Here is a 13,320-nt window from a genome sequence, read left to right as displayed (position 1 = left end):
CTGGCTGGGTACACTCCGGTTTAGATGAATAACTCAGCACTCTTCCAGAGCATATAAAAAAATGATAGATTCATTGGAAAGCTGAGATTCTAAGCTTTAAAATGATACCCATTATGTGTTATTATATAATATATATATAATATAATATACATAATATTGTAATAATGTTTTATCAGCAGTTTCTCAGCATTAGATTGTCCAAATGTAATAATAATTTATATTTTCTAAAAATATTAAAAGTGTTTTAACAAATAATACATACTTTTTGACTCTCCTTGCTATAATTTGAGTTATGAGTCTTTAAATTTGTGTATTTCTCTCAGAAAACAACAGTTTTGTAAATGTCAAGGACTGAACAAAAAGGCTACCTTTGTTCTAAATGCTGTAACTTTTGATTACTTTATGATATCGCCACAAAATTTGATCCAGATGCAGACCACATATAGGAGAACATCACCAAAAAATATTTTTTCTGCTGCCTTATTTCCTTCCTGAGTTATTGAATGTTAAATTAGAAATATTTATAAAATTATTTAAAAAATATTTAAAAATATTCCCTTTTATCAGAAGTTTCTCAGCAATATATTGTCCAAATATAATAAAAATTTTATTTTCCAAAAATATAAACTGTTTGCTGACAAATGATACCTACCATTTGACTCTCCTTACTATAGTTTTGGAGTTGTGAGTCTTTAAAGTTGTATATGTCACTCAGAAAACAACAGTTTTCTAGATTTTTTCAGGGTGTCAAGGATTGAACAAAAAGGCTACTTTTGTTCTAAATGCTGTAACTTTTGATTACTTTATGCAATCGCCACAAACTTTGATCCAGATGCAGACCACATATAGGGGAACATCACCAAAAAAGAATTATTCTGCTGACCTATTTCCTTCCTGAGATATTGAATGTTACATAAGAAATATTTGTAAAATTATTAAAAATATATAAAAAATTAAAGCTGCTAGCAGCGATGAAAGGGCCCTCGCACATGCACCGCCACCCGGTGGCCTCAGGAAAACAGTGAATAGTGGGCGACATGCATTTAAGCGGATAAATATAGGAGAAATATGGCAAACTCACTTCAATGTGCCACACTTCCTTCTGCCAGCAGGTCGCGCTTTGCATATAACTGAATATTGCCATGTAGAGTCTTCAGGTCAGGACTATTATCAAACATGTGAAGTTTGAGGCAGATCGGACATTGTATACCTGAGTTACAACAACTTCCTGTTTAATGGCGTAAATCACATACAGTAGCACGTATCCACGTGTTGCAAGATTTATTGTGTTTGTAGCATGTTTGCGATTTCATGGCATATTTAAAAGTGTTTCTGGGAGTGAATTATAGTATAAAGCATGCCATTTCCTGTTGACAGCAGGTGGCGCTATGACTAACTGAATATTGGCATGTAGATGGGTTTAGGTCAGGACTCTTATCAAACATGTGAAGTTTGGGGCAGATCGGACATTGTATGCCTGACTTACTACAGCTTCCTGTGTCATGGCGAAACATCAGACTTTGTCAGGCCACCACGGACACGCCCTTCAGGGAAAACTCAAGATCTTCACAATATAACATCACCAAGGCATTTAGATTAGACTGACCACATATGATGTTGATCTGATTAAATCTCAATGAGGAGTTAATCCCAGTGTTAAACATGCCATTTCCTGTTGCCCACAGGGGGCGCTATGACTGTCACTGAATATTGGCATGTTGATGTCTTCAGGCAAGGACTGTAATAAAACATGTGAAGTTTGGGGCAGATCAGACATTGTATGCCCGAGTTACAACAACTTCCTGTTTTATGGCGAAACATCGAACTTTGTGAGGCCGCCACGGACACGCCCTTCAGTGAAAACTCAAGATCTTCGCAATTTAACATCGCTAAGGCCTTTAGATTAGACTGTGCAAATATGATGTTGATCTGATTAAATCTCTAGGAGGAGTTCGTTAAAGTACAATGTCTGGAAATGGCAAAAAACTGCAAAAATTTTGCAGAGAAAATACAAAATATCTCACTTCCTGTTGGGTTTTTAGATTTTGCACCCAGGGTCTTTTTTGTAGGTATTGGGCTGTTGCATGTGTCTACCAAATTTCATACTCGTACGTGAAACATAGCGGGAGGGGCACTTAATTGAAATTTTGTAGGTGGCGCTATCGATCCATTTTGCCACGCCTAATTCTGAAACCCATATCAGCCGTAAATTTTCGCCACTTATGACACATGTGCAAAGTTTCATGAGTTTTCGAGCGTGTTTAGGCCCTCAAAAATGTGATTCATTTGGGAGAAGAATAAAAATAGGCTGAGCAAATACAATAGGGTCCTCACACCATCGGTGCTCGGGCCCTATCACTTTTAAGATATAGCCTTTTGAAATTAAGATGTAAAAATCAAACGTTTTAGGAAAAAACCTCTGGCGCCTAAAGGGTTAATAACTAAATCACGGAACAAGACATAACTAACAGTAGACATACATGACATAAACAACATATACATGACACGAGGAAAGGTTAAAGTGGTTGGAGGGAAAGGGCTCAGAACAGATTGATGAAGTTATGCAGAAAGTCTAGAACCTTTGTGAAGAACCACCATTAATAAACTTCTTTGTCTGAACAAAGAGTTTACAGTTTTACTAACTACACAGCGATTTCTGTTTCGTACTTTACTTGCATTTGGCCTGAGCTGTAGAAGACCGCCCGAGGTGAAATCGCAGGAGAAAGTTTGTGGGTTCCGTCCGATGGCATTGAAGTGGCAGTGAAAAAGAAATGATGAGCTTGCGTGGTTGCTTCGACTCCGTGGAGGAAGTTGCACATGGCATGCAGAGTTTGGGCCTTCTGGTCCATGGCCTTGTGAGACCTTTGGCCTGGTGTGTGTTGAGGCCACAGCGTGTCGTGTCCGTGTTAGCAGGAGAAGAGAGAGGGAAGAATTTTAGATCTCTCCTTTTATAGCTTGGGGGTGGTCACACCCTCCTTGTGGTAGACTTGACCAATGAGATCGTTGGGATGTCCAAGCGGGAAATCTCCTCTGGAGATTTATGGCCCTTTGTTTCAAACCGGATTCAATTGCAGAGGAAGGTGCTATTAAAGACTCTTGTAATACTAATATGTTGCACAAGGATTGACATATCATATACCCCATCACTCAGATCTTTACATTTCAACTTCGTAGACATCAAACATGCCGTACACACGATTTTCGTTAACCATAGTATGCAATTCTGAAACCAATCCAACAGAGATTGAATTAACACATAGATTAAACCCTATAAAAACAAATCATGAGATGGAACATGTTTATATATTTCTCAAGTGGTTATATATGAGTTTAAGATGGTGTATTTTCAGAAAGGCTGAGTCTCAGCTCTCTGCAAATTTCACTCTCTGCAAATTCTTTCACGTCGTAAAACGTCTTATCTGATTGTTTCCAGGGCAACCGAGGGTCCTTCTCTGTTGTGTTTGGGGAAAGTCAGTTACCAAGCACAAGCATTTAAAACATATTAGTAAATGTAACCGGCGATTATGTGTCTGATTTTGCCTCAATTGCTACAACTTGAACAAAAGCACTCTGGTTTTGTCGGGGGAAAAGAGGAGCGCTCGAGTGTTCATGCTTCCAGATTTCAGTAAGCGCCAATCAGAGCGTTTCTGTTAAAAGAACACGTATTCTATCCGGTGTTTTACTTTAACGTGAATCTGGCGACCTCTCTCTCTCTCTCTCTCGCATGCATGATGATCTTAAAACACCAATAAACAAGCAAGCTGCATTTCTCCATGTGAGATTTTCAATGAAGTGTCATTCAGGTGGTCTGTGTTCTGTCACGACTTACGAGCCGCTTCTGCTGTTTGCGATTGTGTTTGCTGAATAACTGCATTTGTGTGAGCTACTGAAATGAGCCAAAATGGGCACAAACAGCCCATTTCATTCTAGGGACAAATCCTAGGGTTGGAAATGGACATGTAAAACTGTATCTGAAGTATTTTTGCCTTACCTAAGCCACATCCCTTCTATGTAGCTTATAAGTGAATCCTTGTGTGGTGCTTAAAGGTTTTTTTATATCTGAAACTCTCTCCACAGAGACCACAAATGAACGGCTTCTCTCCAGTGTGGATTCTCATGTGGGAATCAAGACTTTCTTTTCTTTTGAAACTCTTTCCACACTGAGGGCAGGTGAAAGGCTTCTCTCCAGTGTGAATTCTCATGTGGGAATCAAGATTTCCTTTATAGTTGAAATCTTTTCCACACTGAGGGCAGGTGTACAGCTTTTCTCCAGTGTGAGTTCTCATGTGCATGTCAAGGCTTTGTTTTCTGTAGAAACCCTTCCCACACTGTTGACAGGTGTAAGGCTTCTCTCCAGTGTGAACTCTTAAGTGGACTTTAAAGTGGCCTTTTCGAGTGAAACTCTTTCCACACTGAGGGCATGTGTAGGGTTTCTCTTCAGAGTGAATTTTCATGTGGACTTTAAGGTTTTCATGATGATCAAAACCCTTTCCACACTGTCTGCAGGTGTAAGGGCTCTCGCCAGTGTGAATTCTCATGTGATATTCAAGACCTCCTTTTTGGTTGAAACCTTTTCCACAATGTTGGCAGGTGTAAGGTTTCTCTCCAGTGTGAATTCTCATGTGACGATTAAGACTTCCTTTATGGTTGAAAGCTTTTCCACACTGTTGGCAGGTGTAAGGCTTCTCTCCGGTGTGAATTCTCATGTGTATGCTAAATATACTTTTATTATTGAAACTCTTTCCACACTGAGGGCATGTGTAGGGTTTCTCTCCAGAGTGAATTTTCATGTGGACTTTAAGGTTTTCATGATGATCAAAACTTATTCCACACCATCGGCAGGTGTAAAGCTTCTCTCCAGAGTGAATTCTCATGTGGACTTTAAGGTTTTCTTTTCTGTTGAAACCTTTTCCACACTGTTGGCAGCTGTAAGGCTTCTCTCCAGTGTGAATTCTCATGTGCCTGTTAAGGATTCCTTTTCGGTTGAAACTTTTTCCACATTGTTGGCAGGTGAACGGCTTCTCTCCAGTGTGAATTCTTAAGTGGTCTTGAAAGTGTGCTTTTTGATTGAAACTCTTTCCACACTGAAGGCACGTGTAGGGTTTCTCTCCATTGTGAACTCTCATGTTTTCATGTTGATTCAAACTCTTTCTACCCTGAAAGCAGGTGAAATAACTTGTTTCTTTATTTTCAGCTTTTTCTCTGCTTTTTTCAGTCTGTGAGCAACTAAAATATTTTTCTTCAGTTATGATATGATCATTCTTATATTGATCTTTGTCTTCCATTTCTTTAAGTACTTCACACTCCTCTTTCAACTGCATCAGGTCTAAGACAAAAAAAGGACAAAAGTTAACCTAATAGCACAACACAACAGGCATAAAACATTTGTACATGTAAAGCATTAACCGCTAGAGGTCTGGTATGACCAACTCGCTTTTTTCTTATCAGTGCGAAAGAGACTCAAAATATTCATTTCGAGTAACAACAGATCCAGCCGAGGATTGCGACAGTTACATTTATTCTCTTTAATTATAATCGCAATATAGACTTGTGTCTGTGAATATTAAAGCAAAAATACTTTAATATGAATCCTGCATATTCTGCGTGAATGAATAGAACTGACGTGCACTTTCACTAACCACACACTTACAGTTTTCAGTTTTCCCAAACTATACTGAGATGAGGGAAATCAACTGAAATGTGTAATAAATACTGAAATAAAATGTTTTAGCAAACATGTTAAATAGCTATAATAACTTTATAGGCTCTATAATATAACAAATATAGCGTATTTCTCATCTCATAAAATGTCATAGACGTAAGACTGTTTAGACAAGATTTCTTTGGCCTGTTTTGGACAGATTAGGAAGTGCTCACTGTAAAATAATTAAAGATTTTATTTAGCAAATTTCTGATCAGATGCTATAAATACAGTACCAGTCAAACGTTTGGACATGCTACTTTTTGAATTAATGTTTTTGAAAGAAATGCTCACCAAGCAAGCATTTATTTAACCAAAAATACAACAAAAAATCTAATAGAAAATGGTTTTCTGTTTTGATATACATATACTATAAAATATTATTTATTTCTGTGATGCAAAACTGAATTTTCATCAGCCATTACTTCATTTCTTCATCAAAGAATCCTGAAAAAAAGTATCACAGGTTAAAAAAAAAATGTCCTCATATTCTTTCACGCAGTTCCCTCTCACATACCTGACTCAAAGGCTCATTCATTATGCAGCTCATTATGTGGTTCTTTGTCCATGTGTGAATCACAGCATTATTCATGATTGTTCACGCCTATTCGCATATTGGCTTTGTAAACAAGAAGTTTCTTACAAAATTGAAGTAAATATATTGTTTTATGTGAATGGTTGCGCAATGGTTTTCATTTTGAAGCAAAAACTCCAACAACATCCATTATTCAAAATTCTTGTGGACACATATTTACTATGCATTTTATGGCCTTATGTTTTTTTCAATAACCACGCATAAAACATGTACAAACACGTTGCTAACATATTATGGTAGCCCAGTTTGTGCTGAATGCAGTGTAATGACACTTTTGCCATTAATGTGTTTATAAGCAACTGAAGAAAGCACACGTCAGAGCATGTCAAACTTCTAAAGGGCCCCAAAACCCCCTCAGACCAATAGGGGTTAAAAACCAACATACACCTATCCTATACCCACTTAACTGAAAGTGTACAACGTGTAGTGACTGCGACAGATCAGACACACAATTATTTACTTTTTTAATAAATAATACACAATACCCCTCACCCAACAAGCAAACTATGAGTTAACCCCTTGCCTGTCAGCCCCCATTTTGGCATACCCATAGTAAAAAGGCTGCTGCTCACAAGTTATTCTGAATAGACACATAAATATACTTCTAGAAAGCCAACACTTGAGAGTTTACAGCGGAACAGTGTTAATTTCGTTGACTAATAATTTGTCATAATTTCCGTCAACGACCTTTTTTCACTGACGAAAACGAGACGATAACTAAATAAAAATTAGTGTTGGTTGACAAAAACTATCATTTTCGTCAACAAAAAAAAACGAGACGAAAATGTTAGGGAGGGATCGTTTAGGGAAGAGATCCAGTCAGAACTGATATCATGTGTAACAGATGCACACGCAGCACATTTGATTTGAACATGTGCTGATCTAACGGCTGGTAAACACGGCGCTGTTGCGCTTCTACAGGCTCACGCATCCCCAATCCAGCGCTCCAGAGCGGCTCACAGTCAATGAATAACACACATTTATGCCAGACAATTGTTTATGAACTAATGCTGATGAATAATGACAATGTTAACTTTACGATGTTTACAAAGTAACATGTTTTAGACGGTTGTAACAACGCATATTTTATCTCCTGAACTTGAATGAGCTACTGCAATAGTAAGGCACCGACATTTCAAAATAAGGGTCAATGTGTATTTCGAGCTTGTTTCTAATTAAAAGTCACGCATTATATATTTGTTTTTGGTTACACAATAAACTGTATTTAATTTAATTCCCATTTAATTCATAGTCAGGAGGAAAGACCAGTATTTGACAATATTCAATAAAGTATCAAAGTATCAGGGTTATAATAGTTAACTAAAACCATTTAAACACTGAAATAAAAAAAATAGCTTTAGCTTAACCTGATATGGCCTACTAACTAAAACAGAAATACAAAGTTATGAAAACTATATAATGTTTTTAAAAAACAAACAAAAAAGTGAATTGAGCTCTCTTTCGTTTATTTTTAATGTCAAAAACAAAATGATGTCAAAATGTCAGTTCAAGTGACAGTCGGTTATGTAATGCTTAAATGCTTAATGTATTACAATTTAACTAAACTCATTCGATTTTAGGAGACTAAATCTGCTGTAGATTTAGTCAATTAAAATCTTATGATATTTAGTCGACTAAAACTAAAAACAATTCAGGTGACTAAAATATGACTAAAACTAAATGGCATTTTAGTCAAAAAATAAAACTAAAACTAAATCAAAATTTGCTGTCAAAATGAACACTGCAGCTGAATACTCAGAATTACTCTGACAGTTATTGATATGAAGATATATAGGCTCAAACATAAAAACAAAACTGTGAATTTTATGAAACATTTTCTGAGACCAAGTCAGGATTTTTTTTAGAGAAGATATTTGTTGGCCTGCAAACACCCATTTGCAGTATTTTGTCTAATGTCTGGTGAGGAGAACAGCTCAATTAATGCAACAATGTCCTCACTCAACGATTGTTTTACATCTCTGAGAGTATGAGACGTAATCCTCATTATTGTTTTATCGTTATTCTTTTGTTCTCATATTCAGCAACTAGCTACAGCCTTTATGCTGGCACAAATGGACCATTAATGGCCCATAAAGCAGGTTGCAGTAATCCACATATTATCTGAAGTCTTTCTAAAAAAAAACTAAAACACATACTTGGAACCTTATGTGAATTATTGTAACAAAATAGACAAAGCTCCTGGTGCAACAGGTGCATTAGAGCTACAGTTAGCATCAAGCTACATAACACAATTTAAACGATTAGAATTACACTTTTACCCAAAATGTCACTTTAGACCACCATTGAGTGTTTGTATTAGCTTCCTGACGCGATATAATGGGGATTTCATTCATATGGTGATGTTAAAACGTGTTATATTTAGCATCTTATATGGAGCTAATCGCTACACCTGCTAATAGTTATAATGTAAACATCCATTATTGATATAAAACACATTTGGACCGCAGCAGACGAGAGAATTCATTTGCGTGATATTCCATTCAAAATATTGTTCATTTCAGTTCATTGTTATTTTGCACTGCTGACATAAATTAAGAAAGTAATGTCACTGCAACCCAGTTTTATTATAAAGAGTGTTCAAATATCAAAGCTGGAGTCTTTAATCTGTCTAATGATACTGAGTTTGTCCAGATAAAGAAAGTGTGATGTTTTAACGTGCAGTAAATGTTGAACAACAGTAATCTGGGGTCGTCTGCGATCTTTGACTGCAAAGGGATTCAAAGTTCTTCAACTCGTAATCCCCAAACTGGTCCCCAAAACCCCGAACCAGGTACAGCAAAAACACATCAGCAAGATAAGGCCTAAAGGAATTTTAGAGAGTTGATACAAGCAAATACATGTGAGAAATGTATAAACATATCCCATCTCTAGGTTTTCCTTTGTATTTTGTTTTTGCCTATGGATTAATTCACTCTTTTTTTAAATGTTTTAGAATTGCTTACTGTAGTTAACGAGGATCACATGTATAGCACGTTCATTTACATTTTATTTAGCTAAATCTGTTACGCATTACTATTATAAGAATCTTGAAAGTTCTTCCCTCATAACCCAATCAAATTTATAAAATACAAAGGATCAAAAACTAAAATAAAAAGGATCACAAACTTTCCCTCCAAAAGTATAACTCCTTATTCATTTACTCACATCCTAAGGCAGTGACATCACTTTTAAAAAGATCACATGAGCTTTTGGGAATTCAGGGGAGACATTCTGACATGAAGATGCTGAGCTAGAAGTCTTCGAAGAACCCCGGGATAAGTATTGTGTTGGATAAGACTTATGATTTTATTGTTTTTGGCCAAGAGAGTATTATCCTACTACAGTCTATTGCCTTTCCTACTAAACTACACTGGACGAGTGTTAGCGGGACATTTAAGACAGATTCCATTAAGAATCCCTCAAATCATTTACTTGATCCAAATATGTTTGCTAGGGCTGTCAATAGATTAACCAGTGGCTGGTTGTCTAGTCTTAAAAGTCAGTCATCTAATTTGGTTGCATGTGGTCTTTGCTCAGCCAAAGATAACCCATCACACACAACCTGATCTCAACCCACTGGCTGTCGCAGATCATCTCGGGCCACTCATCAAAGAGTGCTTCAAAGATTCTGCTACTGCACAGGAGTACAAATGTGCAAGAACAAATACGCCTGTATTATAAATCAAGCAGTGGCCACACATTTCAAAAACACACTGGTAATGCTGATGAGTGAATCAATACACCCTCTTTACAGATGGCTCGGATAGGACAGGACACGGATAGGACAGAAATGGATTTACATAATGGTACCCACTGAATTATAGCCATATTTCAACTAGGGATGGGCGATATGGACTTAAAAATTTATCCCGATATTTTCTAGTATTTATTGCGATAACGATATCAATGACGATAAATGTAGTATCATTCCCCATGTTTTTTTTATATATATATATATATATATATATATATATATATATATATATATATATATATATATATATATATATATATATATATATATATATATATATATATATATATATATATATTTAATTAATAATTTTTTAATAATTTTTTTATGTAAAATTCCACACCAGCCTTTTCAGAAATGGAAAAGTTGCAGATATAATTGTCTTCTGTAAAAGTGCAGGAAATGTTTAAATAGTGCAACTGTGCTAAAAGACGTCACACAATACAAACAAAAATAATTTTTAAATCAATGAAAAGTTTTACATGTAAACCAATTCTGTATTTATTCATACATGGTGCAAACAGTGGTAAAAATAGCAGAAACAGCAAAAGTAATTATCCCAAAAATGTCTTCAGATTACAAAAAAGTTGAAAATAATGATTTAATGATAGAACTTCAGTAATTTGAGTTGATAATATAATAATACCACGAATTATTCTACTAATAAAAATAAACTGCACTAAGGAATAATGAGCTTCTGGGTTCATGAATATTAATCACGTTGTCAGCGTTCATTCCAACTGATTGGCTGAAATCAAAACAGGCACAGTAATAGCAGAGCCAGTAATAGGTGCGCGCCAGCCAATGAGATTCCCGTTTGTGCATTCCTTTCTTCCTGTTCACGAAAGGCTGAATAATTCCAAATAAACGCCATTACTTTACAGGAAAATGCAACAAAGGATATTGTTTACATGTAGCACGTCAATTCTGTGTGGTATAAGACTCTCTCGCTCTCTCTTTGAGTGTGTGTGAAACACTGAGCGCTCTCAGTCGCGCGCCTCACACTAGTGTTTAATGTGCGTCACATACACAGCGCATTCATTGAGATTAACTGAAATAGTGTGCTTTACCGATCGATTGAGAAAGAGCAAATCTCTTAAGCGCTCAGTCCAAGTGCTCAGCGAGTGAAAATACATCTGTATGGTTCAGATTGCCCTCAGGTAGCCCCTCGTTTAGCTATGAACTCTTCCGCAGCTTCCACCATAGTTGTTTTCGTTCTGCACGTGAGATGCGGATTCAGTGCCGCAGCTCCTATCAAGCACTGCGCGTAGAGCACCAAGTGCTGCGTGGGGCACCACAAGAAATTCTCTCTCCAACCCCCGTTCAGCTATACAGAGTGACGAACGCAGCCACCGCGGCCATCATAAAGTAATAACGTTTAGGGCATCAAGAGACGGCCAGCGGTGGCACGGTGCGGATGGGTCGCGCCATCAACTAGGCTTTATCGTTATTATCGCGGGAAGGCAAATTCTTATCGTGGGGAGAATTTTTACCGGTATATCGCAAACGATAAGATATCGCCCATCCCTAATTTCAACTCATTCTACTCAGAGGCTCGCAAAACACCAGCACCACTGACAGATGAAGAGGATATGGTGGAATGATATTAAGATCCAACAGGGAAAAAAAGTAACTGTTACTTTTGTATTTGTAAAATAATTAATCATTTGTGTGACTCAAATGTTTACACCAGGGATGTCCAAACTTGGTCCTGGAGGGCCACTGTCCTGCAGACTTGAGCTCCAGCTCAACGCACCTGCTGAAGGTGTCTAGTAAGACTTTGATTAGCTGATTCAGGTGTGATTGATCAGGGTTGGTGCTAAACTCTGCAGGACAGAGGCACTCCAGGAGCAGGATTGTACACCCCTGTTTTACACACTTCTCTTGCTAAATTCTCTCCAGATTACACTTATAATCCCCATATCAATCACCGTTTCAGTCACCAATGACATTGTAGAATATGAACAAAATCTTCTACATTACAACATGTTAGCTAAACAGAGAGCGCTTTTGAGGATGAGAAAAAAAAATCCCTTATAGACAACAAATGTAAAGCTGATCAGTCACATTTCATGCTTTGCTTTATGGGGAACAGATTTTGTTGATGCTGTTATCCAGTATAATTAAGTGACATAAATGAATGGTTTTCAAATCAGAAGTAGATTTCGGGTTTAATGCCACACAAGTAATTATAAAAGGCTATTACTCTATTATTTTTCCTAATTTAATGTGTCGTAATAACAAATTGAAGTCGGATCTTCACAGCATTAGTGTTTATCTGGTCATGTGATCTCAACACGTCTGACCCGCTCCATGTCAAATAATAGCACTTTAATCTGGACACTCATATGACATTCTTCAAAAATATCCTTCATTTCTGTAGAGCTGGACATTTGAATAATGATCAAATGACTGAGTTCAGCTTTGAGAATGAAACCAACCTGTTTGTTCCTCAGTTTCTTCATCTTTCACTCTCAATGTTTCCTCAATCTTCACGTCTTCACTCTCCTCTTTCTCTGTTTGTTCCTCAGTTTCTTCATGTTTCACTCTCAATGTTTCCTCAATCTTCACGTCTTCACTCTCCTCTTTAATAAACGCCATCTTTATGTAGACGTGGATATCAGTCGCTTCACCAGGAGTTTTTCTGCGCTTTTGTCCTGTTTAAGATGAGAATAATTAACAGAAACAAATCCACACTATTTCTCTGTGTCTCAATCAGCTCTAGTTCAGTAGTTCAGTTAACACATTTAAGCCCACCCAGCGTATAGTTGTCATTTTCCTTTTGTAAGTATTTTTTTTTGATGTTATCCATGTTTTATGTCTCAATGACATGCAAGCAAACAACCAAATAAAGGATTTCAAGAAAAGAAAAAAAAAGGTATTCACTTCCTTCCTGTCACATGAGGCTGCCAACTTCCTACCCCTACTTCCAGGAAGCATGGCGAAGTCCAACCCTCCCAAAGAAAGGTTATTTTCATGTTACTAATAAGAATTTTTTGTTGACATATATATCTCTACATAATCGTGGAAGTCTCAGGAATCATCCAAATAAAACAAATCTTACAAGAGATCTATAGTGTTTTGTATACTATAGTTGCCGGTGAGCAAATGACTTGTAAGTACATATAATGGGGAAATGGAGTAAACTGTGTTAATAGGTTAATAAATAGATTTGTGGTCTTGTTTAGTGCTTTCTGCTTTCATAATATCCCACCTAAAACATAATGTAACCCTTTAACTGACATGTACAGTACAGTAGACCTTAATTCG

General features: G+C 36.8%; 1 protein-coding gene across 1 annotated transcript; it reads right to left on the bottom strand.

Annotated features, from left to right (window-relative positions):
* Nucleotides 1–1,266: 1,266 nt before the first annotated feature.
* Nucleotides 1,267–12,701, bottom strand: LOC307126577 (uncharacterized protein). Its single transcript, XM_079817173.1, has 2 exons — nucleotides 12,492–12,701; nucleotides 1,267–5,326 (listed from the first exon to the last, which is right to left on the bottom strand). The coding sequence occupies exons 1-2, from the start codon at nucleotides 12,649–12,651 to the stop codon at nucleotides 4,017–4,019; spliced, it is 1,470 nt and encodes a 489-aa protein (XP_079673299.1). The 5' UTR covers nucleotides 12,652–12,701; the 3' UTR covers nucleotides 1,267–4,016.
* Nucleotides 12,702–13,320: the final 619 nt, after the last annotated feature.

This window comes from Gobio gobio (assembly GCF_949357685.1).
Source record: "Gobio gobio genome assembly, chromosome: 5".
Lineage (NCBI taxonomy): Eukaryota > Metazoa > Chordata > Actinopteri > Cypriniformes > Gobionidae > Gobio > Gobio gobio.
Note: the sequence above shows the minus strand (reverse complement) of the source record. Positions and strands in the feature narration are given on the sequence as shown.

Bases quoted from the DNA above. Each gene is read 5' to 3' on its own strand.
- LOC307126577 (XM_079817173.1), bottom strand. From the start codon at position 12,651: ATGGCGTTTATTAAAGAGGAGAGTGAAGACGTGAAGATTGAGGAAACA. The intron at 5,327-12,491 runs GTTGGTTTCATT...TTTTTGTCTTAG, and splicing joins AGAAACTGAGGAACAAACAG to ACCTGATGCAGTTGAAAGAG.